Consider the following 26,884-nt stretch of genomic DNA (forward strand, 5'->3'; position numbering starts at 1 on the left):
TTCTTTAAGGAAGTTGTTACAAAATGTTGTAGCAGATATATTCTGATTAACACGTCAAATTTATCAACGCTTATACATAAATCTCAAGTCGAGCGTCTAAGCTTTGAAAAGAATATTTCAAGAGCTCGATAAACGTGGTATATCAGAAGAATTGTGAAAACATTTTTCATTAACACACTAGAGAATTAAGCTGTAAAATAATTCTAGAGGGCTCAATTGATCTCTCTCATAATCTTCTATTTATAAGAATAAATTGATAGAAGAGTACATGATAAATAGGATAATCCTAGACATAATATAATCATGATAAATAGGGTAACTCTTGACAAAATATAATCATGATAAATAGGATAAATCCTAACAAACACTATTCAACCCCCCCCTCCCCCATTCTAGTATTTTTCAGGTACTTCACACATGGAAACAATTTAAAGCAGCATGACACAAACTACAAATATCATGGAAACATGTCAAAACAGCACGACTACACTCTAAAACAACATAGTAAGACCACCCAATGTAAATTAATGAAAAACTATGTATGAGATTAATCTCCTTTGTGTTCAATATACACATAGGATACTTTATTTACAATAAAAGAAATATGAGTTAAGCCCAAAATAAAAATAAGGAATAATAGCAAACTAACTAAAGATAAAAGATAAAGATAATATATCTAGAATTCTCCTTCAAGTTAGCGCATACAAATCGTATGTATCAAGCTTGCTACAAATATAATCAATTATCGACCCCCATAAAGACTTATGAAAATATTTGCTAACTGATCACTTGAATTAACTAACTCGGCCTTGATATCTTCAGATACAATCTTCTCTCGAATGAAATAACGGTTAATCTCAATGTGTTTGGTCCTCTCATAAAAGACAAGATTATAAGTAATATCTAGAGCAACTTGATTGTCACATATAAGCATCCTTTGAGTACCATCTCCAAATTGTAACTCTCTAAGAATTTTCTTAAGCCAAATAAGCTCACAAGTGACTGAGGCCATAGTTTTATATTCCGCTTCTACACTAGATCTTGTCACAATACTCTGTTTCTTACTTTTCTAAGATATCAAGTTACCACCCATGTAGACACAATATCCGAATGTAGACCTTCTATCATAAGGAAATCTTGTCCAATCAACATCTGAATAGAAAATCACTCTTGTATGGTTATTAGAACCAGATAACAACCCTCTTCCAAAAAATCCTTTAAATGTACTTTAATGTATGGATGATTGTATTCCAATTATATTCACACGAAGAATTAAGGATTTGACTTACCACACTAACTACAAAGGAAATGTCAAGACAAGTAATCGTAAGATAATTCAATTTTTCAACTAGTCTTCTTCATTTCTCGAGGTCTAACATAGGCTCCCCCTATTTTGCTAGAAATTTAGTATTAGGATTTATGGGTGTGTTAATAGATTTTGAATTAATCTACCTAGTTTCCTCCAAAATATCCAATGCATACTTCCTTTGAGATATAACAACACCATTGTTGGATTGTGTCACCTCAATACCCAAGAAATATATAAGTTTGCCAAGATCTTTGATCTAAAAATGGTTGCAAAGATGTTGTTTAATTTGAGAGATGTCATGACTGTTACTGCCTATAAGAACAATATAATAAAAATATACTATCAAGTAGACACATCCAACACTCAAGTGACGGTAAAAGACTGAATGATCTGCCTCACACAAAGTCATACAAAGTTATTGAACAAAATTACTAAATTTCCCAAACCAAACCCTCGTAGACTGTTTTAGGCCATATAAGGATTTGCGAAGATGACATACCAACCCAGAAGAATCTCCCTGATCAACAAATCCTAGAGGTTACTCCATATAAATCTCTTCTTGAAAATCTCCATTGAGGAATGCATTTTTGACATCCAATTGATAAAGAGGTCATTGTTGAAAAGCCGCTATGGCCATAAATAAATGAATAAATGTCATCTTTGTCATTGGAGAAAAAGTATAAACATAATCCAACCTAAAAATGTGTGTGTAGCCTTTTGCTTCAAGACGAGCTTTAAGGCGATCAATAGTTCCATTAGGACCAACTTTGATAGTAATAACTTCCCTTACCTAAGAGACAAATCAAACAACTCGAGAACTCTAAGAACGCCCTCAAACACGTAGGAAGTTCTATCTGCCCCAATGAATAATATAAACACGATCATAACACACCATTAAGATCACTAATTAACAAAGACTCTTATAGAAGACTCGGACACTACATGTGATCCAAGATGGTCGACATGCACAAAAAAAACCATACAAACAAAGAAAAGTGACAGAAAATCAACTTACTCTATTAGAGAAATTGATCGGATAAAAGTGAAAAGCTTGCCGCAAAGATCACCCTAACGGTCTCCGATCTTCAAATACATGAACAAACGGTGATAAAAGCTAAAGAGAAGGGAGAGAGCTCTAGAAAAAAGATGCTTATAGAGATGGTGTAATTTTAAAATAATGAAACTCATTTATAGAAATTCTATTTACACTTTAAACTTTTATTATTAGAATAGTTGAGTTTCATCATTTTAAACACACTATCAATTCTAAGGCACGATTTTCTAGACTTTTACAATAGGAATGATAACAGATCGGGTTGGACATGGATAATTTCTATCCGCTACTCGACTCGCAAAAAAAAATCCAACTTATTACGTGTTCTATTACTTACTGAATAATAGTTTGAAAAATACATGTGGGTTTTTAACATCCTTGGATATCCTTATATACCAAAAATATATGAAAATAATATTTTATAAATTTTTAAAATAAATTTTAATAAAATTACAAAAAATATAAAATATAATATTTAATTTAATAAAATATAAATTAAGAATAAAGACATAAATTTTAATTTTAATTTTTGTAGATAACATATACTCTTAATACGAATAATATGATACCCAAACAAATATTAAAATACTCACATGATATTATATATTCATAAATACTAACTATATATTCACCATAAAAAAATTCAATATTTTATACTTATTGTTTTACTCTTTAATTTTTCCTTTTTAATAAATATAAAAATTAAAACTTTCAATACCAAAATACTTTTAAAAGTGAGTTGTTAATGTAGAAAAATATTTTTTCTTTAAATATATGTATTCTTTTCTATGATATAACAAACAGGTTCGTGTATAACAAATTAAACAAAAAATGCCATGGTGTAATATCTATAAATTGGGAGGACCCACATAAATTTGAGGGATTGGCCACCCCAGTGGCAACTCACAGACAGATACAATATCTACATAGCGTAAAACTAACGCACTGGCACGTGTTTCTTGATTTGTTTCGTTCGTACCCACTGCGCTACTATATATACTGAGCAAAGGTGTTGTTTTCTTTGCAATAGAAACACACCAAATTCTCACTGTAAGAGTACGAACAAGGTGTGAAGCTCGAAAATGTCTTCATCAGGAGGCAGAGGAAGCCAGGAAGAGGAGAAGAAGGGCTCTGATCAAGGAGCACATATCAATCTCAAAGTCAAGGGACAGGTTTCAATCCTCCGTTCATCTTCACTTTCTTCAATTTCATTCTTGTTGTTAGGAAATAAAATAAAATTAGTGTGTTTTGGTTTTTGTGATTTTGTTTCTCTTATGCATGAACATGTTCTTAATCCCTTACTGTAGTTTCAATCATCTGGCTTCATGATATCTTATTGCATGATTGGTGTATAATTTTACTTCTTGAAAATGTTATTGGATTTGTGTTGAGTTTATATGGAGAAATATCTACTGAGAAAGGATAATGGTTAAATGATATTTGGAGGCATTAATGACTGGAGGTTACTTTAGTTTACCCAAGAAAAAGTATGTCTGATATTTAAGAGATTTTCAGATTTTCATTTTAGGCAGTTTTCATTGAAACTGATTTTTGAGAGATTTTTGTTCTAAGTAGTTTTCATTGAATAATTTTCATTAACAAGTTGTCTTGAATTTGAATTGTAGAAATTCAACTGTGACTGTTTTAAATATTCTGAATACTAGTTTTGTGTTATGTTCAGAAAAATTTCTTTTTAGTATCATTTAAAAATGTTATTTTTGAATTTGTCTTTGTGTCTACTGTAATGTCATGCTTCATGTTTGCTAAGTAAGTTTTTTTTAGGGTTTGACACTCTTATTACTTTTGTTTGAAATATTTTGTTTTCTATTTCTCAAAGTTTTAATCTGTTATTGACATGACTGCATTTCTATCATCCATAATTATTGTTCTCTTGACAGTTTAAAATTGAAATTAAGAGACTTTTATAACAAAATGATGAAAAAGTTATGTTGATTTCAAATCAATTTACTTTTCATTTGTACCAAAGAAAAATTTAGTATTGATCCCATGACTCTGCTTTGTTTTGAAAAACAGAGAAACGCTCCTCTCACTTTGCCTTTAGGAACCAGTGATATATATATATATATATATATATATATATATATATATATATATATATATATATATATATATATATATATAGTATGAGAAATATGTGGAATGGTGAATATGGAATTATTTAGTATAATTTGTTTGTTTTTGTCATGCAATTTTTTTTATAATGCATTTGTTAGTTCAGTTCTTTTGTCATGTAGACATGTTCACTGTTCTGATCTAGTTTCTTTACCTATCTTTTTGGGGCATTTTTGGAAACTATGACATGTTTATGTTGTTTTATTATCTTTATCCAACAAACATTATTTCCTAATACAATTTTCTTTTTGGAAGAATATTTTTACACATTTTTCATGCTTCTGATGTTGATTTCTCTGTAGGATGGTAATGAGGTTTTCTTTGATGTTGATATCTCTGTAGGATGGTAATGAGGTTTTCTTCAGGATTAAAAGAAGCACTCAGCTGAAGAAACTCATGAATGCATACTGTGATAGACAATCTGTAGATTTTAGCTCAATTGCTTTCTTGTTTGATGGAAGAAGACTTAGAGCTGAACAAACCCCAGATGAGGTAAACATAGTTTGGTTGTGTTTTGTAACCTCAAAGTTTTCTTTATTAACTGCTGCAAAGTATAATGGAACTGTTACAATGTGCAGCTAGAGATGGAAGATGGGGATGAGATAGATGCAATGTTACACCAAACTGGAGGTGGATATAAATTTCTTTGAATGTATGTTTATCTATTTCTGAATGCATGAGAAACCATTGGTATTTGGTGCTTGTTTCAAGGTTTATATTTTGATATGATATTTATGATTATGATGTTAATGTAAAAAGTGGACAATTTTCAATATGAATTTTCCATATTTACTGATGTTTTGTTGTTTAAAATATTGTTATAATTGTGTGGATACAGTATTGTGGTCTTTGCCATATTTTAGTAAACATTGTCATGTTCATTATTGTTTTTTAGTTTGGTACACATGTTTTTTCTTATATTGTTCATTATCATTTCTTATTGTGGTGTCTTGAAACTACGTGACATCTACACTACTGGACTTATTTTAAATGAAGTTTAAGCATTTATGAACAAAAAAAAATTTGACAATAAATTTTTTACATTCTTTCCATGGTTATCAAATTCGAGAGTTTATGTAAACTTATGAGAGTCGAGTAAACTCGACTCGTAAACTCGACTCGTAAACTTGACTCGTAAACTCGACTCGTAAACTCGACTCGTAGACTCGTAAGTTTACTTCACTGAAAAAAAATGATATAAATAATATCTTAATTCAAATAAGTTTACAAAATTATATATCTGTAAATAAATAAAATTTATAGTTATATTTTTCATAAAAATAATATTGTAAAACATAAATACACAAATTATTGTCATTAATTTTGATTCATTTTATTAAATATATAATTTTCAAGCTCGCAGAATCGCTCTAAACTCGAGATTTTACATGATTCTATCGATTTTACAGTCGATTCTATCGAGTTTACGCAGAAATCGAGTTTACTTCCGAGTTAACTCGGAAGCCATGTCTGGGAACGTGTTTACGAGTTAACTCGAGAGTTTGATAACCATGTTTCCATGTAAAATGTTTATTATTTGCATAACTATTTGTAACTTAATTGAAATCTTATAGTTATTAAAAAATTATTACCTATCTAATTTTTTTATATAGATTTTTTAAAATAATATATATTTTTATTATATTATGTTAATATAAGAAAAATAAATAATATGTGAAAACCCAGAGGAAATGTGAGGACCTGAAAAATATAGTTAAAAATGGAGTAAAAGGGTGCATTAAGTTAATAGGACCAGACCTTAAAAAGTCATTTCAAACATTCTAGCCCATTAGCTTAAACATTCTGTCTCTTTCTAAAACTCAGTTTCAGATTTCCTCTGCCTTTTCTCTACAACATCTCTTCCTTCTCTCTTCCATTTATCCTCTCTGAACCGGTAGATTTTTATTCAGGTGGTGCCAAAACGTTCGCAGCGTATAGAGCTTTGAAACCATCCGATTAGTTTTGGGTTCTAAGCTGGTAAGTCTCTCCATGCAACCTCTTCTCTGTTCTTGAACTAGGGACATGCATTCTTGCTGGTTGCATGTGCCTTGTGCTTTTTCCTTAAGTGCAATTGGGTTGTTTGGGTAGCTCAGATAGGTCAATTTTGACTGGTTAGGAATCTCAAAATGGTCTAAAACGAGTTACAAGTGATAAAATTGGATTTGGGTCTCTAAGTTGTTGATTTTTGTGTTCTAAAGTAGGAATTGAGTCTTAATCACTTTAGAATTATAGTATGAATGTTTATAATCACCTAGACAAGTTTAATTAGGTGTAATACAACAATTAGGGGTGTTAGAAATTGGATAAGAGGCCTAGAAATGGTAAGAGTAGGTGTGAGTGTATGATTCTGCATAATTTACATTCTGCAGATGATGTAAAGTCGCTATGCGAGCTGTCTCGCATAACGAGACCCTTAAGAGGGTGCTTTATGTTTGAGTCATTCGCTGTGCGAGCTGGTGCGCTGTGCGAATGACTAGAGGGTGCTGCTCTCTATTTGGTGCTTCGCATAGCGAATCTGGTCGCTATGCGAATGGAGGTGACCTACATTCACTGCTAGTTTAATTCGAAAGACGAATTGGGGGCAAAACGAGAGTTTTAAGGGGGTTGGTCTTTGTTTGAGCTCTCGCATAGCGACTGGGGTGCGCTATGCGAGAGGCATGAGGTATGACACCTTTGTAAGTTAATTCGGCATGCAAATAATGTGTGTTGTGCGAAACGCTCTTAGTCTCACTGTGCGAAGGGGTGCGCTTTGCGAAATGTTCAGGGTTTTATTCTCTATCTTCTCTTTTGTATTGTTTCACATAGAGTTGAATGTTGTATGGTTTGTGAAGTATGTGTTGGAGCAGATTGTATTGTATGATGGGATTCAAACATGTTGTATATTGTTAAAGTGAAAGTGTATGTGATTCAAAGGTGTGATTGGTGATTCAAAGTATGTGATTTTAAAAGGATGGTTGATGGACGTAATTCCATGAATCTCAAAGGGTGGTTACATTGTGGTGCCTTATGTTATTGGACGTAATTCCATGATCTTCAAGGAGAAGATCCATGGTGGTGTCCTTGGTGTGTTTTAGAATGATTTGCATGAAAGCCCAGTCTTGGGGGTTATCCTGAAACTACAATGGCTAATCATTCTCAAGTATAGAGGATTGAACCATGTCGTGAGTAGTAGAAGGAGGTCCTAGTCTTGGGTGCTTCTAGTATGACCCAAGGTGAGTGATAATAGACTAACCTCGTGAGTGTGGTAGGGTGAAACCCATTGGCAATGGCTTTGCAAAACAGTAGAGGCCACCATGATTGCATGACCCGCTATAGCTCGACAATCATTCTAACTCTGGACGAGTCAAGTTTAAAGTTCAACAAGTTATGTTTGTGTAGTCTAGTATCTCTGTCCTTACTTGCATGTTGCCTATGATTGTTATAACATGTTTTTGTATATCTAGCTTACCCTTGCTTCTGTGGTTGTGTTTTGCTTGTGTGTGCTTTTCTTTTGCAATGATCATCCACTTGGATGTGAGCAGAGATGGATGAGGTACCCTTGGATCAGGCCCTGGATGGTTATGATGCTGCAACTTAGTTCGTTTAGGAATTTCTAAATTAAGTTCTATCCTTTTGAAATACTCTAATGCATTTTAAGTTTTAAAGTAGGACTTATTTTGGGATGATTGTAACTTTAATATTTTACTTACAGTCTACTTCTAATTGTTCTCTTATATTAAAATGTGGACTTACTATATTATATATTTCTATATAATTTGGGATGTTACAAAATGCATGATTATGCATGGGCATGTTCATACAAACACATTTTCACATTTTTAACTATAAAAAATTATGCAATTAAAAATTTATTATTATAATAATTATTAAAATAAAATTCTATTAAATTTATATTAAAACTATGATATATATATATATATATATGTGTGTGTGTGTGTATGTGTGTGTATAATAGTTATATTATATTAATATTTATAATTTATAATTTTGCATTACAATAAAGTGAATATTATAATTATAAGATTAGAAAGAACAAATGAATCTGTGTAACATCCCAAAAATATAGCTATAAACTATATTCAAGAGTACTTACATTTATAATAAAATAGAACAATTTACAAGGAGAATAAAGTTAACTTACAGTTATCCTAAAATAACCATAAATTAAAACTTTACAGAAAACTATACAAGTACACATTAAAAGAACCCACCGATCGGTCATAACAGAAAAGTTTCGACCGAACGGTCTTACACTAATACAAAAGGACAACAAGACCGAACGGTCTTGCTCTTAAACTACCTTAAGCTTCTTCCAGAACTTGCTCCAAAGAGTCACTAGCACCTTCTGCTCACACCCATAGGGTGATCATTGCAAAGACAAGGACGACTGAACGGACCATAAACAAGACAAATAAATAAGGGTAAGCTTATGTAATTTAATTAACTAGGTAAACAGATAACTCACATAAATTTGATATAAATAAATAAGTCCATCATGCAATAACCAATCATACATTTCCAACTATAATCATATAACAATGCATGCAATGACTGTTCAATTAACTCTGACTGTCCGGACTGTATGAATTATGTAGCTACGACGTTCTTGCACTCGTGGAAAGGTAATATGGAAAATCATCAGAATTACCATAGCTGAAAACCCAAGCCGCCACACGAGGTTAGCCCTTCATCCCTCACTGTAGCTGGAAACCCAAGTCTACACATGAGTTTAGTCCGATAGCTGGAACCCCAAGCTATATGCAACAAGGCCTCCTGCCATTCTCACCACATGCGCCACAATTCTCTACCTAAGACTCAGTGACCACTAGAATGTCAGGATGAACGACAACTTATAATTTTATAATTTTATAATTTCACAATTTCACAATTTCACAATTTCACAATTTCACAATTTCACAATTTTTGAATTTTTAATTTTTTAATTTTTTAAAAAATTTTATAATTTTATAATTTTATAATTTTATAATTTTATAATTTTATAATTTTATAATTTTATAATTTTATAATTTTATAATTTTATAATTTTATAATTTTATAATTTTATAATTTTATAATTTTATAATTTTATAATTTTATAATTTTATAATTTTATAATTTTATAATTTTATAATTTTATAATTTTATAATTTTATAATTTTATAATTTTATAATTTTATAATTTTATAATTTTATAATTTTATAATTTTATAATTTTATAATTTTATAATTTTATAATTTTATAATTTTATAATTTTATAATTTTATAATTTTATAATTTTATAATTTTATAATTTTATAATTTTATAATTTTATAATTTTATAATTTTATAATTTTATAATTTTATAATTTTATAATTTTATAATTTTATAATTTTATAATTTTATAATTTTATAATTTTATAATTTTATAATTTTATAATTTTATAATTTTATAATTTTATAATTTTATAATTTTATAATTTTATAATTTTATAATTTTATAATTTTATAATTTTATAATTTTATAATTTTATAATTTTATAATTTTATAATTTTATAATTTTATAATTTTATAATTTTATAATTTTATAATTTTATAATTTTATAATTTTATAATTTTATAATTTTATAATTTTATAATTTTATAATTTTATAATTTTATAATTTTATAATTTTATAATTTTATAATTTTATAATTTTATAATTTTATAATTTTATAATTTTATAATTTTATAATTTTATAATTTTATAATTTTATAATTTTATAATTTTATAATTTTATAATTTTATAATTTTATAATTTTATAATTTTATAATTTTATAATTTTATACAAATGTTATAAAATTACTATATAAAATTTATACAAATGATAATGTAAATATATAAGATAGTATATAATTATGATATTGCAATGATTCATAAAACATCCACCTCGTATAACAACATATAGAAATGGAGAACTGAAAAAAAAAAATATTGTGTATCTCCTTTATCCGGTATTACATTTTCGTCTCCTCACACCTTTAAGGTCATTATTGCAAGGAAGAAAAATAGACAAAAAATAACACATGAAAAGGTAAGCTAATGTACCAAAATATTTTATCTAAACATTTATAATCTATCAATTTATAAAATAAATACTCTCTAAGTAAATAATATAAATTCGTACATTGATACAACAATTAATACTAACTTAATTATCCAAATATATGTCTTTGACGTTGGCGTGCACTTGTAGTGATATTTATACTCTGTAAGTCATAAATAAAGGCGTTATCACCCTATCATCTACAAGGTTATTCTCATTTGTGCCTAGGACTAAATCAGTGTTCATAGACTAGGACCTCCTGTCACTCTCTCCACATAACTCATTATGCTTTATTTGAGTGTGAATAGCTATTAGAGTTCAGGGTATCTCCTTGCTGGCCTCTTCATATGTTAATGCATACACTAACATTACCACATAATGTTAGAAGTCCCACATCGACTAGAGATAAGGCCCAATTATAAGATATAAGTCGGGTGCAAATCTCACCATACAAGCCAGTTTTGTGGGGTTGAGTTAGGCTTAAAAATCCACCTCTTAACATGGTATCAGAGTCATGTTTAAAGCCTATTGATAACAATTGAAAAACTGTTATTTTCATGCTTAAAATTGATACTAAAAGCAACCTTTATGCTTAGAAACTAGCTTGAAATCATGCTTTTACTCATATTTTCAGAAATAAGAGAGCTGGACAGGTTTATGCTTGATTTCAGTGTTTTTGTGCAGGTTTTAAGGTGAATTTGGTGAAAGAAGTGAAGAAGGAGAGAGATGGAATCAGAAAAGACATCAAAAAGTGCAAAAGGAGAAGCCGAAGTTACCGCTCAGCGGCAGTTTACCGCTGAGCGGCACTCAGGAGCTCACAGGAGGACCGCTGAGGCGCAAAATGGCAGCTAAGGGGAGAAAACTACTCACGCACTCACCGCTGAGCGGCTAATTGAATGATTTGAAAGAAGAATTGAAGTACCGAATGATTGGAGTGCTGAAAAGTCAACCAGAAACCAGAAAAGTCAACCAGAAAAGTCAATCAGTCAACCAGAAAAGTCAACCAGTCAACCAGAATACGAAAAAAGTCAACTAGACGAGTTTTGGGCCAGTTTTATGCGATTTTATGATCTGTTTGGGCCTGGACCCGTTTTATATTATTTTTATGTCCTATTTAAAGGCCTAGATGTCTTAGGGTTTGTATCTTTGGCAGAAACGAAACAAACACTCTCTCTTCCACCCCTTTGAAGGAGGATCTTGGATGCTCAGGCTACCTCTTCACCTTTCTAGGGTTTTATCTTTCATTCTTTCATTATTGTTCATCTAGGTTCACCATGAACTAAACCTTGTATGTTTGTTGGGGAATCAATGTAATCTTTTGAAGTTCTCATATTGTGCTTGCATCTTAATCTAAGATTTATGCTTTCTTTCATCATTAGTTAGGGTTTTTCCTCTTTGCTTAATGCTTGCTTTGTTTAACTCATTCAATGCATGATTATTGATTTTGTCGATACGGGAACGTACGGGGAAGTCTAGATCCGGGGAATTTCTCCCAATAGTATATTGGTTGCCTTAAGCTCCTGTGCTAAAAAAACTAATTATTAGGAATGCTAGGAATTGTATGAACTCGTAATTAGGGAAAAGCCTTCTTGAAAGGTAATTTAGAGAGTGGCATTAACAATGATGACTTGAATGTTGAATTCCTAAAATATATGAGAGTGGATAAGATGAAATTGACCCCCAACAACATATTCATCAATATATTTCATTGAAAGTGCTTGTCTTTTGTTTTAGCCATTGATCAACCTCATGCATACATGTTTATTTTCGTCTTTTGCATATTAAACTCCAATTATTTTGTTCTTAAGTCTTAGCTAATCAACAAATCACATAACTAAACTAGGCCGTGAGTCCTTTGGGAGAATGATACTTGGTTTTACCGAGTTTATTACTTGAAACGATTCGGTCATACTTGCCGATTGTTAAACAAGTTTGTGACATCATATTTTGGTGATCATAAATTTGTCCATCACCTATCCTAGTGCTACCAGTTGAAAAACTGTTATTTTTATACTTAATTTTGACCTTAAAGTCAACTTGTATGACTTAGAAATTAGCTTGAAATCATGTTTTTGCTGATGTTGTGGAAATAGGAGAGTTGGATCGGTTTTATGCTTGGTTTTCCTTATTTTGGAAGGTTTTAAGATGAGTTGAATCAAAGAAGTAAAGTAGCTAGGAGTTGGACTCAGAGAAGGAAGGAAAAGTGCACAAAAGAAGAGTTGTAGTTACCGCTCAACGCCACTTTTACCGTTCAATAGCGCTCTGAAGTCTCGCAGTCACCGCTGAGGGGCAAAACTGCAACTGAGCGTCAAAATAGAAGAACCGCACTTACCGTTGAGCGCTAATTACCGCTGAGCGCCATTTAGTTTGGGCTTGGGCCTATTTTCTGTAATTTTTAGGAATCTATATAAGGTTTTAGCCGAATTAGGGTTAGTATCTTTGGACAAAAAGAGGCGAAATCACACTTTCTTCACCCCTTGGAGGAGGATTTTGGATGCTCAAGCTCTATTCTTCAACTTCTACGGTTCCATTTTTCATTCTTTCATTATTTTTCATCTAGTTTCACCATGTCTATTGTGAACTAAACGTTCATTGTTGTTGGGGAATCGATGTAATCCTTTGAAACTCTCATGTATTGAATTCTTCTTTAATCTATATGCTTTCTTTCATTAATTGTTAGGGTTTTTCTTCTATACTCTATGCATGCTTTATTTAAGTCATTCAATTGCATGATCATTGATGTTATTTGTATGGACACATATAAGTAAATCTAGAACTGAAGAAATTCTCCCAAGAGCAATATTGCCTAGATATAGTGATATGAGGATTAATTTCCTTTAAGCTTCTGTGCGAATGTAATGCATGAATAATTGCTAGGGAGACAAGACATTATAAACTAGTGATTAGGAGTAGGTTTTCTTCACCGAGACACCGGGTTTAAGGTAAATTAGAAAATGACATTAACATTAATGAAGAAAGATGAATTCTTGAATACATGAGAGTGGATAGGATGAATCGGAAACCCCAACAACATAATCATTCATATTATACATCAACTGTTTTTGCATCTTTCAAGTCCATTGATCAAAACTTTGCATTCATGTTTATTTTTCATAGTTCAACAACAATATTTTCAGTTAAAAGTCTAAGATAATCAACAAATCACATAACTGTTTAGGCCGTGAGTCCTTTGGGAAACGATACTTGGTCTTACCATTTGATTATTACTTGATATGATTTGGTACACTTGCTGAGGGCTAACAAGTTTTTGGCGCCGTTGCCGGGGACTCCTGGTTTAACTATTCTATTTGTGTGATTATTGATTAACTTTGACTTTATTTTTATCTTTTTGTTTTTTTTATCTTTTTGTTTATTTTTTTATCTTTATATCTTTTTATCTTGTTATCTTGTTATCTTTTTAGTTTATCTTTTTGTGCTAACAATTGTTTCTAGGGTTTTGTGTTCTTATGTATGCAGGATACAATTTGGACTAGGAGCAAGAAAACTTCGGAACCTTTTCTTGAAGGATTGGACGAAAGTAGAAGGAGAAGGAAGATCCGAACGTCTGGAGAATTATTTCCTTCTCCGGAAACACTTCTATAACCCTCACCACAAAGATGTAACCAGAGCACTGAAGAGATGGCTGAAGAGAACAATGTTAGACGTACTCTGGCGGATTACACCAATGTTGTTGGCCCTCATCACTTTAATAGCATTGTTAGGTCGAGGGTCAATGCTGCAAATATGGAGGTGAAACCGGCGTTGATACAATTGGTAAAAAGCAACCAATTTAATGGGCTATCACATGAAAGTCCATATGATCATCTCACCACATTCAACGAGATTTGCAACATTGTAAAGATCAATGGTGTGTCGGATGAAGCGATAAAGCTTAGTTTGTTTCCTTTCTCATTGGGAGGCAATGCTAAGTTATGGTTGAATTCTTTTCCGGAAGGTAGCTTTGTTGAATGGGAAGTCGTGGTTTCAAATTTCCTAAATAAGTACTTCCCACAATCCAAAATCAACAAAGGGAAGCAAGAGATTTCTTCTTTTAGACAAGGCATGGAGGAGACGCTAGGTCAAGCATGGGATAGATACAAGAGCTTGTTGAGAAAAATGCCCACTCATGGCTTTGATGAAGCAATAGTAGTCCTTCTTTTCCTTGGAGGTCTTGGTTCACAAACAAAATTAATGCTAGATGCCTCAGTTGGAGCTAATATTAAATGCAAGACTCCAGAGGAAGCCACATAATTGATTGATAACATGGCTACTAATGACAATGAGATACATAATGAGAGAGGAGCTCCAATTCAACAGAAAGGAGTTCTACAATTGCAATCAAATGACGCCTTGCTTGCACAAAATAAAATCATAACTCAATAGTTTGAGAATTTGACAAAGACACTCGCTCAGTTTCCAAAGGAGCTGAAGAATGTTTAACAAGTGCATCAACAACTTTATGAATTATGTGGTGGAAACCATATCAATGGTCAATGCGCTTTTCCAGTGAAGGCTTTAGAAGACGTAAATTTCATGGCCAATCAATTTCCATACCGCCAAGGTAACTTTAACTAGGGGTGGAAACCTCACCCAAGAATGGGTCAAGGTCATAATGGACAAGCTGGACAAGCAAGATAATTTAATAGACAACAACAACAACCATCACTATGGCAACAAGTCTCTGCACTAAATGAGATATCAACAAAGTTAAAAGACACTCTTCAACAATTTATGCAGGTAACAATCTCCAACCACAAGAGCATTGAAGCCGCCATTAGAAACTTGGAGATGCAAGTTGACCAATTAGCTAAGAAGTTAGAGGATATGCCTGATAAGAGTTTTGGGGCTAATACTGAGGTTAACCCTAGGGAAGAGTGTAAAGCTATTATAAGTGCAGATGATAAGAGGGTGGATGAGAAAAAAGACAGTGTTGAGTTAGATAAAAGAGAAGAAAAAGAAGATATAATAAGTGAGGATGAGAGAAAAGAAAAAGACAAGAGAGGGGAGAGAAAAAGATTGAGAAAAATGAAAAAATTCTTCCTTATGCTAAGGGGAATGAAAAGATTGAAAAAGAGAGACAATATAGGCGCTTTAAAGATATCTTCAGGCAATTGGACATTACAATGCCTTTGAATGAAACACTGCAACAAATTCTAGCTTATGCAAACCACATGAAGCAAGTCTCCACAGAGAAGAGATATCTAGATGAAAAGGGAGATTGCAGTGTTATTGAGAAGAAGCCACTCCTTCAAAAGTGAAAGATCCAAGAAGTTTTACTATTCCTTGCGTCATTGGGAAGGAGAATATAAGGAAAACCTTAATTGATTTAGGGTCAAGCATTAATTTGATGCCTTTATGATGGAAACCTAATTAGGCAAGCCATCCAAAGGAGTATTAACTTATGCTAAGGCTAGGAAAGGGAAGTTGAAGAAGAACTTTTAAAGGCTCTTTCTTGATTTTCTTTCTCTATGTCTTAGAAGGATTCCTCTTTTAATACTATATGGTTGTTTTGTTTGTAGGATACCATAAAGGCAAGAACCATGGCCAATCAATCAGATTTGGGAAAAACATTCTTCAAGGAATCAGCACTAGGGCCGCTCTAGCGCCCTCAGACAGGGGGGCTCCAGCTCAGATGCACCAAATGGACTTCCTGGCTCACATGCGCTCCAGCACCCTTAGACAGGGGGGGGGGGGGGGGGCTAGCGCCAGCGAAACAGCCTGAAGCACGTTTTGGCATCACTGTCCATGTGACCCAGCTTGCTTCCCATGACCCAGTTGACGTGGCCTCCAAGCTCGTCTTTTATTTTGAATTTTGAAGGGAAATTAGCTCAGAATTGAGGCCCTTCTTCACCTATAAATAAGAAGGCCTCCCCTTTGTAATTCTCACTTTTGAGCTTTAGTGAAATGCTGCAGAATTTTAATTCCAGCCCTATTTGCTCATGAGTCACTTCTTCTCTTCACTTTCTCTACCCTTTCCTCTAGCTTCCTTCCATAGTAGGAAGGCCTTCTGAGCTGAGAGGTCTCTACACACACTTATTTCATTGAAAAGACACCAAAACACCTTTCATCTACTTCCATTCCGCTGCACCTACTTTGCTTGTTGTTTGGAGCTGCAACTTGCGAGTTCCAATCCTAGGCAGGCTTCCATCAAGTGGTATCATGAGCTTAGGTCGTCCACACACCAAGAGCTAAGCTATTCCTTCATCTTTGCACTTCATTTCTACATTCTATTGTGCTTTCTATTTCAGATTTCCAACTTCTGTTTTGCATTTTTTTTATGTTTCTGTTTTGTTATTCCAGTCCCTAATTTCGTGTTTCCATTGTGTGTTCATGTTTACTTTTCATTTTAAACGGTGAAGCTTCCTTGTTTGTGTCATTTCCAGCTTTATGTTTCAATTTCAGTTTTGTCTAGTCATGTGTATTTTGTTGATGCAGTGTTAATTTTGTTCAACTGTTTGGTAATCTGTTCAGCTATGTTCATTGTGATTGGCTTGAGTTCAAGTGCTAGATAAGCCATATATCAACCAATAAAGGCAATGAGAACTTGTTCTAGCCTTAGTGATACAAGCTAAAGCACTAGAAATCCATTTTGATTTCATTTCTATGTTGAACTCGGTTGCAGAATTTCAATTCTGTTTTAAATCATAAATCTATTTTCAACTTGTTTTTATTGATTCTGTTGCTTGGCACAAATTTGTTTGATGTTATTGGAAGTGGCTAAAGGTATGGCAGACCATTAAAAACAAGGAAATGCATCTAGCATAGCTTGGTTGCCTTAAAAACCAGTAGCCTTTGCTGTTCAGTTTTTATTCCAGCTTTTCACCGTGCTATCACCTTTTTGCTTTGTCCACTATGAGTTTATTCATACTAAGCACTTTAATTCTAGCTTAGTTCTATGTAATAACACTCTCTTGAGTCATTTTCTTTGTTGTCCAGCCTTGAATCCTTGGAAAACTAATTTTGGGTGGTTTATTGGAATATTTTGCTGCATAATTTGGCTATAGCAAGGGTGATTTTCGAATCTTGCTATTTTTGTGCATTTTCAATGTTTGAACAAGTTTAAATTGTCATTTGAAAGTTGTTTGCACTGTTCATTTGGTCATTTTCCAGCCTATATGCAGACTTTCCTTTTAAACCTTCAAATTGTGCTTTAAATGGAAGTGAACCAGTGATTTTGCATTGAAAACTATTTCTGATTGGTTTAACAGTTTGCACATGCTTAAATTCATTATACAAAGTTGTTTGAAGAAGCAATGCAGTTGTTGAATCACTTTCACACAGTTTTGGGTTTAAAACCACCAAATCAGTTCACTTTTTTCTGGTGCAGAATTTTGTTTTTCAGCTATTGTTTGGATTTTAATTGCAAATTCATTTTTGGATTGTGGTAAAAGTTGGTTCAGTGTTTGAAAATAAAAAGAAAAAGAAATGATTAAAAGAAGTAACATCAAGTGTTAAAAAGCTTAAAGAACCGTGCAATCCAGTTTACAAGCCATGATAGTCAAAAACACAAAATCTGGAGTTCATTAGGGCATTTCATCAAACACTTTTGAATTTATCAAACAGTTAGCACCTGTAATGAATTTTGTACTGTGATTTCAATTTTTCTTGCTTTCTTCATCTATTCTAGTGCCTTTTTTAGGTTCCTTTTGAGTGTTTGCTTATATTTGTGTGTTGTTTCAATTAGTTTCCCTATTTTTGGCCTCTAAACTGTCCATTCCAGCAATTTGGTTTGCCAAAAATCTGGTGCAGTGTTCTAAAACTGGTGTAGAGTTTTAATCTGTTTGGTGTTGTTGCTAGTGGATTTTGGAGCAGTTGTGCAATCTGTTTGAGGCATCCAGAAGCAGAAACCTACTCCTACTATGACAGCCTTCTAGGAAGTGGTTAGGGGATTGAAATTGGAGCAAGAAGGAGGGCTTTTGAGCAGCTACAAACCTGTTGTTCTAGCAACAATTTCCAACAAAAAATAGCTCAACTCACACACTGTTTTTGAGTAGCATATAGCAGCAGCCAAAGCTTGAAGCCTACACTAGTTTTAGGCATTATTTTGAGTTTTTTTGAGCCTTCATATCACGGAACCTTTGTAGTTTAAATTTCTTTTTGGTTTTTTTGGCTAAGTGACTTGGGAAAATGCTCTTGAAGTAATTCCAAGATCACATTTGAACATTGTAATAGTGCAATTTCGTTTTCTTAGTGGGGAAGTGTGTCAAGGGGCTCCAATTGTCACTTGCACTTTCACTTAGGGCCGTCTAACATTTACATTTTGCATCTTTATTGCTTTCTTTAAATTGTTTGTTGATCTTTTTGTTTTAAGTCTCCGTGGTATATAGGATTGCATAGCATCTAGATAAACCTGCTTTTGGTTTTTAGGAGCATTTCATTAACATTTGAAAATATTTTGAAAGATTTCTACCTAGAAACTAAGGTAAAAGATAATTCTAAGGAAACTCTAGCTAGGAAGAACTTGGTTTCTAAGCTTGTCCAATTGTGACTCACCTCTTCTTCTTGGGAGCTACTTGGAAACATTTTTGCCTCTAAAATCTCTTTAAAAATCTTTCACCAAAAAAAAACGAAGAAAGTTTGTGAAAATCTTTTCACTCATTACTTGTGCAAGTTTTTGAAAGCCTTGTGAAAATCATTTCTACATACTTGACAAGAATGAGTCAATCTAGAGCCAAGAGAGTGTGAGACCTAAAAGTGAGAGCTTACAACTAAGAGAAGAATTTGAGCAAAAGTTCCAACAAAGGGACAAAGAGATTAGTGAGCTCAAGGATATGATTGGTCAACTTTTGATCAATCAAGATAAGGGTAAAAGGAAAGAAGGGCCTACACATAGAAAAAGAGAATACCTTGGAGATACATTCTCTCCACCTAGTGAACCTGAGCATTATAGTAGTCATCACAATGATGACCACTATCAAATACCTCGTAGGAGAAATCATAGAGAGAGAACATTACCCAAGGGAAACTAGAATAGATCTTCCTCCCTTCCATGGTAAAGATGATATTGAAGAGTATTTGGAATGGGAGATGAAAGTTGAGCAGTTGTTTGAGTGTCACCAAATAGATGATGAGAGGAGAGTAACAATGGCCTCTTTGAGCTTTCAAGGCTATGCCTTATATTGGTGGACTGCCTTGGTAAAAGACCTGAGATTGAGACACCTACCTTCTATTAGGTATTGGAATGAGTTGAGGTCTGCCTTGAGAAGAAGGCATGTATCAGCATATTATGATAAAGAGTTAATGGACAAGCTCCATAAACTTCAACAGAGAAACATGAGTGTTGAGGAATATAGGAAAAAAATGGAATTACTCATGTTGAGAACTGGTATAAGAGAAGAGCCAAGGATAACAATTGCTAGGTCCAAAGTGGACTCAACTATGACATAAGAGATAAGGTAGAATTACCTTATAATGATCTCAATGAGTTAGTCCAACTTTGTGTTAGAGTAGAGCAACAATTGAAGAGGAAAACTTCCTCTAAAATAGACTATTATGATTCTTCTTACTCTAGGAAGGATTCCAAGAGCGAGGGTGAACCCTCCAAATCAAAAGAAGAGGGACCTAGGGAAAAAGAAAAGGAAAAATATCCCTCTAAAGAATCTTCTAAAAATGATAGGGTAAAAGAGACCAAGTGTTTTAGATGTGGTTACAAGGGGCATTGTGCTTTTGAGTGTCCTAATAAAAGGTCTACTTATATCCTAGAACATCAAAATAAAGATAAAGATTCTTCTAGTGATTCAAATACTTCCATATATGAGGAAGAAGCCTCACCTTGTGAAGGAGAGTTGTTATTGGTTAGAAGACTTCTTGAAAGTCAACTTATAGAACTAAAACAATCACAAAGGGAGAATCTATTCCACACAAGATGCAAAGTTTTTGAAAATACTTGTTCATTAATTGTGGATAGTGGGTCCTCTTGTAATTGTTGTAGTTCTAGAATGTGGAAAAGTTGGCCTTAACTACTATTCCTCATCCCAAGCCTTACAAGCTTCAGTGGATAAAAGAGGATGAAGAAATAGTAGTCAAAACACAATTAAACATACCTATCTCCATTGCAAACTATGAAGAAACAATTTTATGTGATGTTGTGCCAATGGATGTTGGGCATGTTCTACTAGGTAGGCCATGGCAATATGATCATAACTCCACTCATGATGGCTACACTAATAAGATAAATTTTTTCCACAAAGGAAGTAAAATAACTTTGATTCCTCTTACACCTCAACAAGTGAAAGAGGGTGAAATAAAAATAAAAATGAAAATTGAAAAAGAAAGAAAAGAAGAAGAAAGGTTGGATAAACAACTTTCTAAAGGAGAAAAAAGAAAGGAGAAGAAGGTATACATGCTTTTAAATTCTTCATCCAAAGGTATACCTTGAAACTTCTTCTCAAAAACATCACTTTGTTTCATTATATAATGAAGGGGAATGTTCAAAACAAAGTGAAGAAAAAATAAAATAAAGGCCAAGGATACTTCTAAGAAAATATTTTTCAAAGATAAAAGGCCTTCATTCTGTATTCTTTTCTTTGGATACATCTTTTTTATATTCATCTTTACTATTTGCTGTAGATATATCTTTAATCCAGGAGGGAAGTACTAAACCAAAGTTTTGCTTCTTTACCTTTCCGATTTGAGGACAAATCGTTCTTCAAGAGGGAGGGTATGATGGAAACCTAATTAGGCAAGCCATCCAAAGGAGTACTACCTCATGCTAAGGCTAGGAAAAGGAAGTTGAAGAACTTTTAAAGTCTCTTTCTTGATTTTCTTTCTCTATGTCTTAGAAGGATTCCTCTTTTAATAATATATGGTTGTTTTGTTTGTAGGATACAATAAAGGCAAGAACCATAGCCAACCAATCAGATTTGGGAAAAGCATTCTTTAAGGAATCAGCACCAGGGCCGCTCTAGCGCCCTTAGACAGGGGGGCTCCATCTCAGATGCACCAAATGAACTTCCTGGCTCACGTGCGCTCTAGCACCCTTAGACAGGGGGGGCCTCTAGCGCCAGCGAAGCAGCCTGAAGCACGTTTTGGCAGCACTGTCCATGTGACCCAGCTGACTTGGCATCCAAGCTCGTCTTTTATTTTGAATTTTGGAGGGAAATTAGCTCAGAATTGAGGCCCTTCTTCACTTATAAATAAGAAGGCCTCCCCTTTGTAATTCTAACTTTTGAGCTTTAGTGAAATGTTGCAGAATTTTAATTCCAGCCCTATTTGCTCTTGAGTCACTTCTTCTCTTCACTTTCTCTACCCTTTCCTCTAGCTTCCTTCCATAGTAGGAAGCTCTTCTGAGCTGAGAGGTTTCTACACACACTCCTTCCATTAAAAACACACCAAAACACCTTTCATCTACTTCCGCTGCACCTACTTTGCTTGTTGTTTGGAGCTACAAGTTGCGAGTTCCAATCCTAGGCAGGCTTCCATCACTTTATCTTTACTCAAAAGGTTTGGTGACCTTGAAGTCAAACCAACAAAGGTGGCTTTGATAATGGCGGATGGATCTTCAAAGGAACCCTATTGTGTGGTGGAAGGTGTGGAGGTTTGCATAGACAAACTAAAATTCCTGGTAGATTTTGTGGTGAGGGAGATGAAGGAAGATGAGAAGGTCCCAATAATTCTTGGAAGACCATTTATGAAAACGGAAAAGGTAAACATCAATGTGGATGATGGGATGATAATGCTTCAAGACCGAGAAGAAAAGGTGATCTTTAATGTCTTCAAAGTGGAGCAGCAGATTCAAGGGAAGGAAGCTAGTCATAAAGCTACATGTAAGGATGCACCTTTGACTAGTTCAAAAGCTGGAAAGTCGGCCTTCAAAGGTAAAAATTGTTTATTGTCACAGGTTAGGGAAGAAGAAAAAGATGGTAAAAGAAAGAAGGTTCATGATGACTTGATGAAAGCACAACTCAAACTTGGCACATCGGTAAGATTCAAGAACAAGTTGTGGGTTATGAAAGACTATAAAGAGAATTGAGTGATAGAGATCGAAGCTCCATATTCAAGGAGAGTAAAAAAGGTGGACCGAAAATAGCCGATGAGTTGGTGTGATGAAAGAAAGAGGAACACCAACATTGAAGATGGAACTTGAGCTTTATTGGGTTAAGCTAATGACGTTAAAAGAGCGCTTACTAGGAGGTACCCCAATGATTTGAGAACATTAATTTCCTGAATTTTGTTATTTTGGTGATGTAGTTTTATAAACTTTGGGACATTGATTTATGTTGTTTTGAGATGTTATGGTATAGCATCATGGATGCTAGGTGGTTGAGTATCTACTGAAGGATACTAGGTTAGCAGGCACCTACTGATGGGTGTTGGTAAGAAAGATTTGCACTTACTGAAGGGTGTTGGAGGATTTTGGGTGAAGCTCGTGACGTTAAATAAGTGCTACCTGGGAGGAAACCCAGTTGATGGACTTTATATCTATTTGTTTTGATGTTGCTCTAGTTGCATTTTAGGGATTGAATGTATGAGTGATGTGAGAACCTAAATGCATGGGGTGAGTGAGAGGAATTGGTATAGGACACCTAGGGCAAGCTAGAAAGAAGGAGAGTTGGTGCCGCAAATGCCGCTCAACAATACTTACCGTTGAGCACGACTGCTGCAGATTTGGGTGGACTGTTTTGGGCTCAACGAGATTAGGCCCATTAGGTTATTTTTATACCCTAAGGTTCGACTTTTCTTCCACTTTCAGATCTTACACTTTCCATACACTCTCAAGCACTCTCCAAAGAATTCTCTTCACTTTTCCCTTCTTTCCCCTTCATAAAATCTCTCTTTCAAACACTTTTGCACCAAGTTTCCACTCAAGTTTACGGGTTTGGTGAGAGCTTTGGTTTTGGGGGATGATTTCTTCACTTTCTTAGAGCATTTTTCACTCATCTAGCATCTCCATCCACGTAAGTACAAGCATTTTACATTCTAGGGTTTTTGAAAGCATGGATTGATATGAACATGGTTGTCTAAGCATGATTCTTTAGGGATTTTGATTGTTATGCATGATTAGATGAATTAATTGTTGTTTGAACCGATTAAAATGCTTGATTTGGGTCTGGAACTAGGAAGATTGCATGTGGGTGGAGATTAGAACATGTTTTGGGCATTTTTAAAAAATCTGTTGAATTGCCGCTCAACGGAAATTTCCCCTGAGCGCGATTCCTGCAGAGTGGTTTTTAAGCTTGTTTTGGTTGCTGGCTTGATGTACAGATTGCGCTAAGGGATTCTGTTTGCCCTCAACGGTGATAGGAATGATTTTAGGGTGTTGTTTGTGGTTTACTAATGCTTAATGATGTTTCTTGTGGTTTTGTGAATTGTGTTTGATGTAGGGATGACCTCCTCATCGGGCAAGAGGATCAAGACGTTGGGATCAAAGAGGAAGGATAAGGAACCAGACCGCTCCTATTCCAACAAGTTCCTTTCCCGCAAGCATGAGCGCCACTTCAATGTTGTTCAAGATAAGAGGCTATTAATGGAAAGGAAGGCTAGAATGATACCTGATTTTGCTCAACAATTACGAAAGTAATTGGAGAATAGGACCTGGGGAAGGCTAGCCACTTATCCTGCACCAGCTAACATAGCAGTGGTGAAAGAATTCTACACCAACGCAAGGAGGTTGGGTGATCATCCTGCTGAGGATTATTTGAGCTATGTTAGAGGACACGTCATTCGGTATGACCCAGATTCCATTAATAGATTCTTAGATATTGAATGGGCTGGTGAGCAGTGTCAATTTGCTCTAAATATGGAAGAAGGAGCAGACTTTGGTGATGTGGAGAGTGTGCTATGTGTGCTTGGAGGGCACTTTCAGAGAAACAAGAATGGTGCAGTTGTGAACATCAGGAGAGCTGATCTGACTCCTCTAGCAAAGTATTGGATGACATTTTCTTATGCCAACATCCAGCCGTGCTCACATGTCTCGGATATTATTGTTAGCAGGGCGCTTCTTTTGTACTGTGTGCTCAGAGGGATGAGCATTAACATTGGCCAGGTTATAGCCAATGAGATATAGGTGTGTGCCAACACTATGAACAACAAAGCACCCTTGGGGCATCCTTCGATTACACACCTATGTGAGCTAGTTGGGGTGAATATCTCTGCACCACCATTTGAGAGGGCTAGGAAAGCTATTGATGAGACTTATTACAAACAGTATTGTGGAGGTGATGAGGCAGCTCAGCCAGTACCACCACGCCGTCCTCGGAAAGAGAGAGGACCACCACAAGGCGAGGCATCTGTAGAGCCTCTTGAGGCAGAGCCATTTCAGATGAGGGATATGTATATTTCTCTTCTAGATGTTAGGATGCAATCCATTCACAGAGGGCAGGTGGCCACAACTGAGATGATTATTGGGATGTATGATACACCCCCAACACATAGGTGGATCATGGATGAGTTTCATAATGTGGTGTCGTGGCCAGAGGAGCAAGCCCAAGGTAGTAGAGCTGGAGCAGCTGGAGCTTCAACTATGGATGATGAGGATGCTTTTGAAGATGTTGAAGATGATGAAGAGGATGAAGATTCAGATGGCATCATGGGTTGATAAGGAGCTGAGATAGCATCTACTGATGGATGTTATCACCTCTAGAGCAAAATTTTTTTATCTTTTGTTTTTTATTGTTGAACTTATTTGCTTTTGTTATTAGAATAGGTTATGATGTACTCAGTTTGAAACTTTATCTGTTATGATGGTTTGCTTGTGATTTATGCATGACAAGTAAATCTTGATGATGCTTGATATTGATTGATGTTGAGATTGTGCACTATATGTTGATATACAGGTGGTGGTTGTTCACGAGCTATGTGTATGTGGAATGTTGAATGAGCCTATATGTGAGGTTTTGAACTCCAGAGTTTTTGTTAATGAGTGTTATTACTTTGAAAGCATGAATGACATTGCCCAGGTTTCTATGGTTGAATCACTTGCTTGTATGTATCATATGATCAAGGCCATTTGTTGGTAACCCTTTATTAGGCAAATGCATGATTTTAGCCCAATAAAAGGGAGCACAATGTGTTCTATCCTTTGAACCCTTAGCTTTGAACAAGATAGAAAACCCTTTTTGAAAAGCTTTACCTTGAGTTGAGTTGAAGATATCTTGTGGTATTGATAAATGTTAAATTTTGGGGTTGTTGGGAGGTTTAAAAAGGGAATATGAAAAGCATTGTTCTAAGCAGGTGAAAAATAAAATAAATTGGAAAAGAAAAGAAAGAAAAAGAAAGGTTCAATGCAAAAGAAAGTTGGGAAGAAGGAAGAATGGTTGTGTTTAGATGATTCACTTAACTCAAAAAATTTGTGATCTAGAAAAACCAATTTTCTTGTTAGCCCAACCACATTATAAGCTATAGAAAAGTCCTTGTGATGTTACTTGCTTGTGAATGTGTTTGATTGTGGTTAAATGAAAGGCAAAGTTAATTCATGTGACATTGTGATAAGGAGTGACCTCTTATACACTTGTGTGTTTGAGTGAAACACTTTATCTGGTGAGGAAAGATTCCATGAGCACATGATTACATCTATGCTTAGTTAATAGATCATTCATGAGAATAGCATTTGTTGGGTACTATGTGATTATGTGAACATTAAGGCATGTGTGCATCTTGACTAAATTCTTTGTGTTGAGCTGATTTGAGTAATTACTTGTCTTAGAAGAAAGAGTTTTGAATGTGGTGAACCATTGTATGGATTAGTGGAAGATTGAGTTACATCTTGTGTGCTTGAGGACAAACAAAGTTCTAAGTTTGGGGTTGTGATAACAACTGAAAAACTGTTATTTTTATACTTAATTTTGACCTTAAAGACAACCTATATGACTTAGAAATTAGCTTGAAATCATGTTTTTGCTTATGTTGTGGAAATAAGAGAGTTGGATAGGTTTTATGCTTGGTTTTCCTTGTTTTGGCAGGTTTTAAGATGAGTTGAATGAAAGAAGTGAAGTAGACAGGAGTTGGACTCAGAGAAGGAAGAAAAAGTGCACAAAAGAAGAGCTGTAGTTACCGCTCAATGCCACTTTTATCGTTGAGCGGCACTCTGAAGTCTCACAGTCACAGCTGAGGGGCAAAACTGCAGCTGAGCGTCAAAATAAAAGAACCGCACTTATTGCTGAGCGCTAATTACCGCTGAGCACCATTCAGTTTGGGCTTGGGCCTATTTTTTGTAATTTTTAGGAATCTATATAAGATTTTAGCCGAATTAGGGTTAGTATCTTTGGACAAAAAGAGGCGAAATCAAACTTTCTTCACCCCTTGGAGGAGGATTTTGGATGCTCAAGCTCTATTCTTCAACTTCTAGGGTTCTATCTTTCATTCTTTCATTGTTTTTCATCT

The 26,884-nt window shown here is 34.3% G+C and overlaps 1 protein-coding gene across 1 annotated transcript; it reads left to right on the forward strand.

Moving 5' to 3' along the window:
- The first annotated feature begins 3,374 nt into the window (after nt 1–3,374).
- LOC124839241 (small ubiquitin-related modifier 2-like) lies at nt 3,375–5,292 on the forward strand. Its single transcript, XM_047314989.2, has 3 exons — nt 3,375–3,535; nt 4,839–4,988; nt 5,075–5,292. The coding sequence occupies exons 1-3, from the start codon at nt 3,446–3,448 to the stop codon at nt 5,144–5,146; spliced, it is 312 nt and encodes a 103-aa protein (XP_047170945.1). The 5' UTR covers nt 3,375–3,445; the 3' UTR covers nt 5,147–5,292.
- The last annotated feature ends 21,592 nt before the right edge of the window (nt 5,293–26,884 follow it).

Source organism: Vigna umbellata, chromosome 5 (assembly GCF_029865625.1).
Source record: "Vigna umbellata cultivar VRB3 chromosome 5, Vumbellata_1.0, whole genome shotgun sequence".
NCBI classification, from domain to species: Eukaryota; Viridiplantae; Streptophyta; class Magnoliopsida; order Fabales; family Fabaceae; genus Vigna; species Vigna umbellata.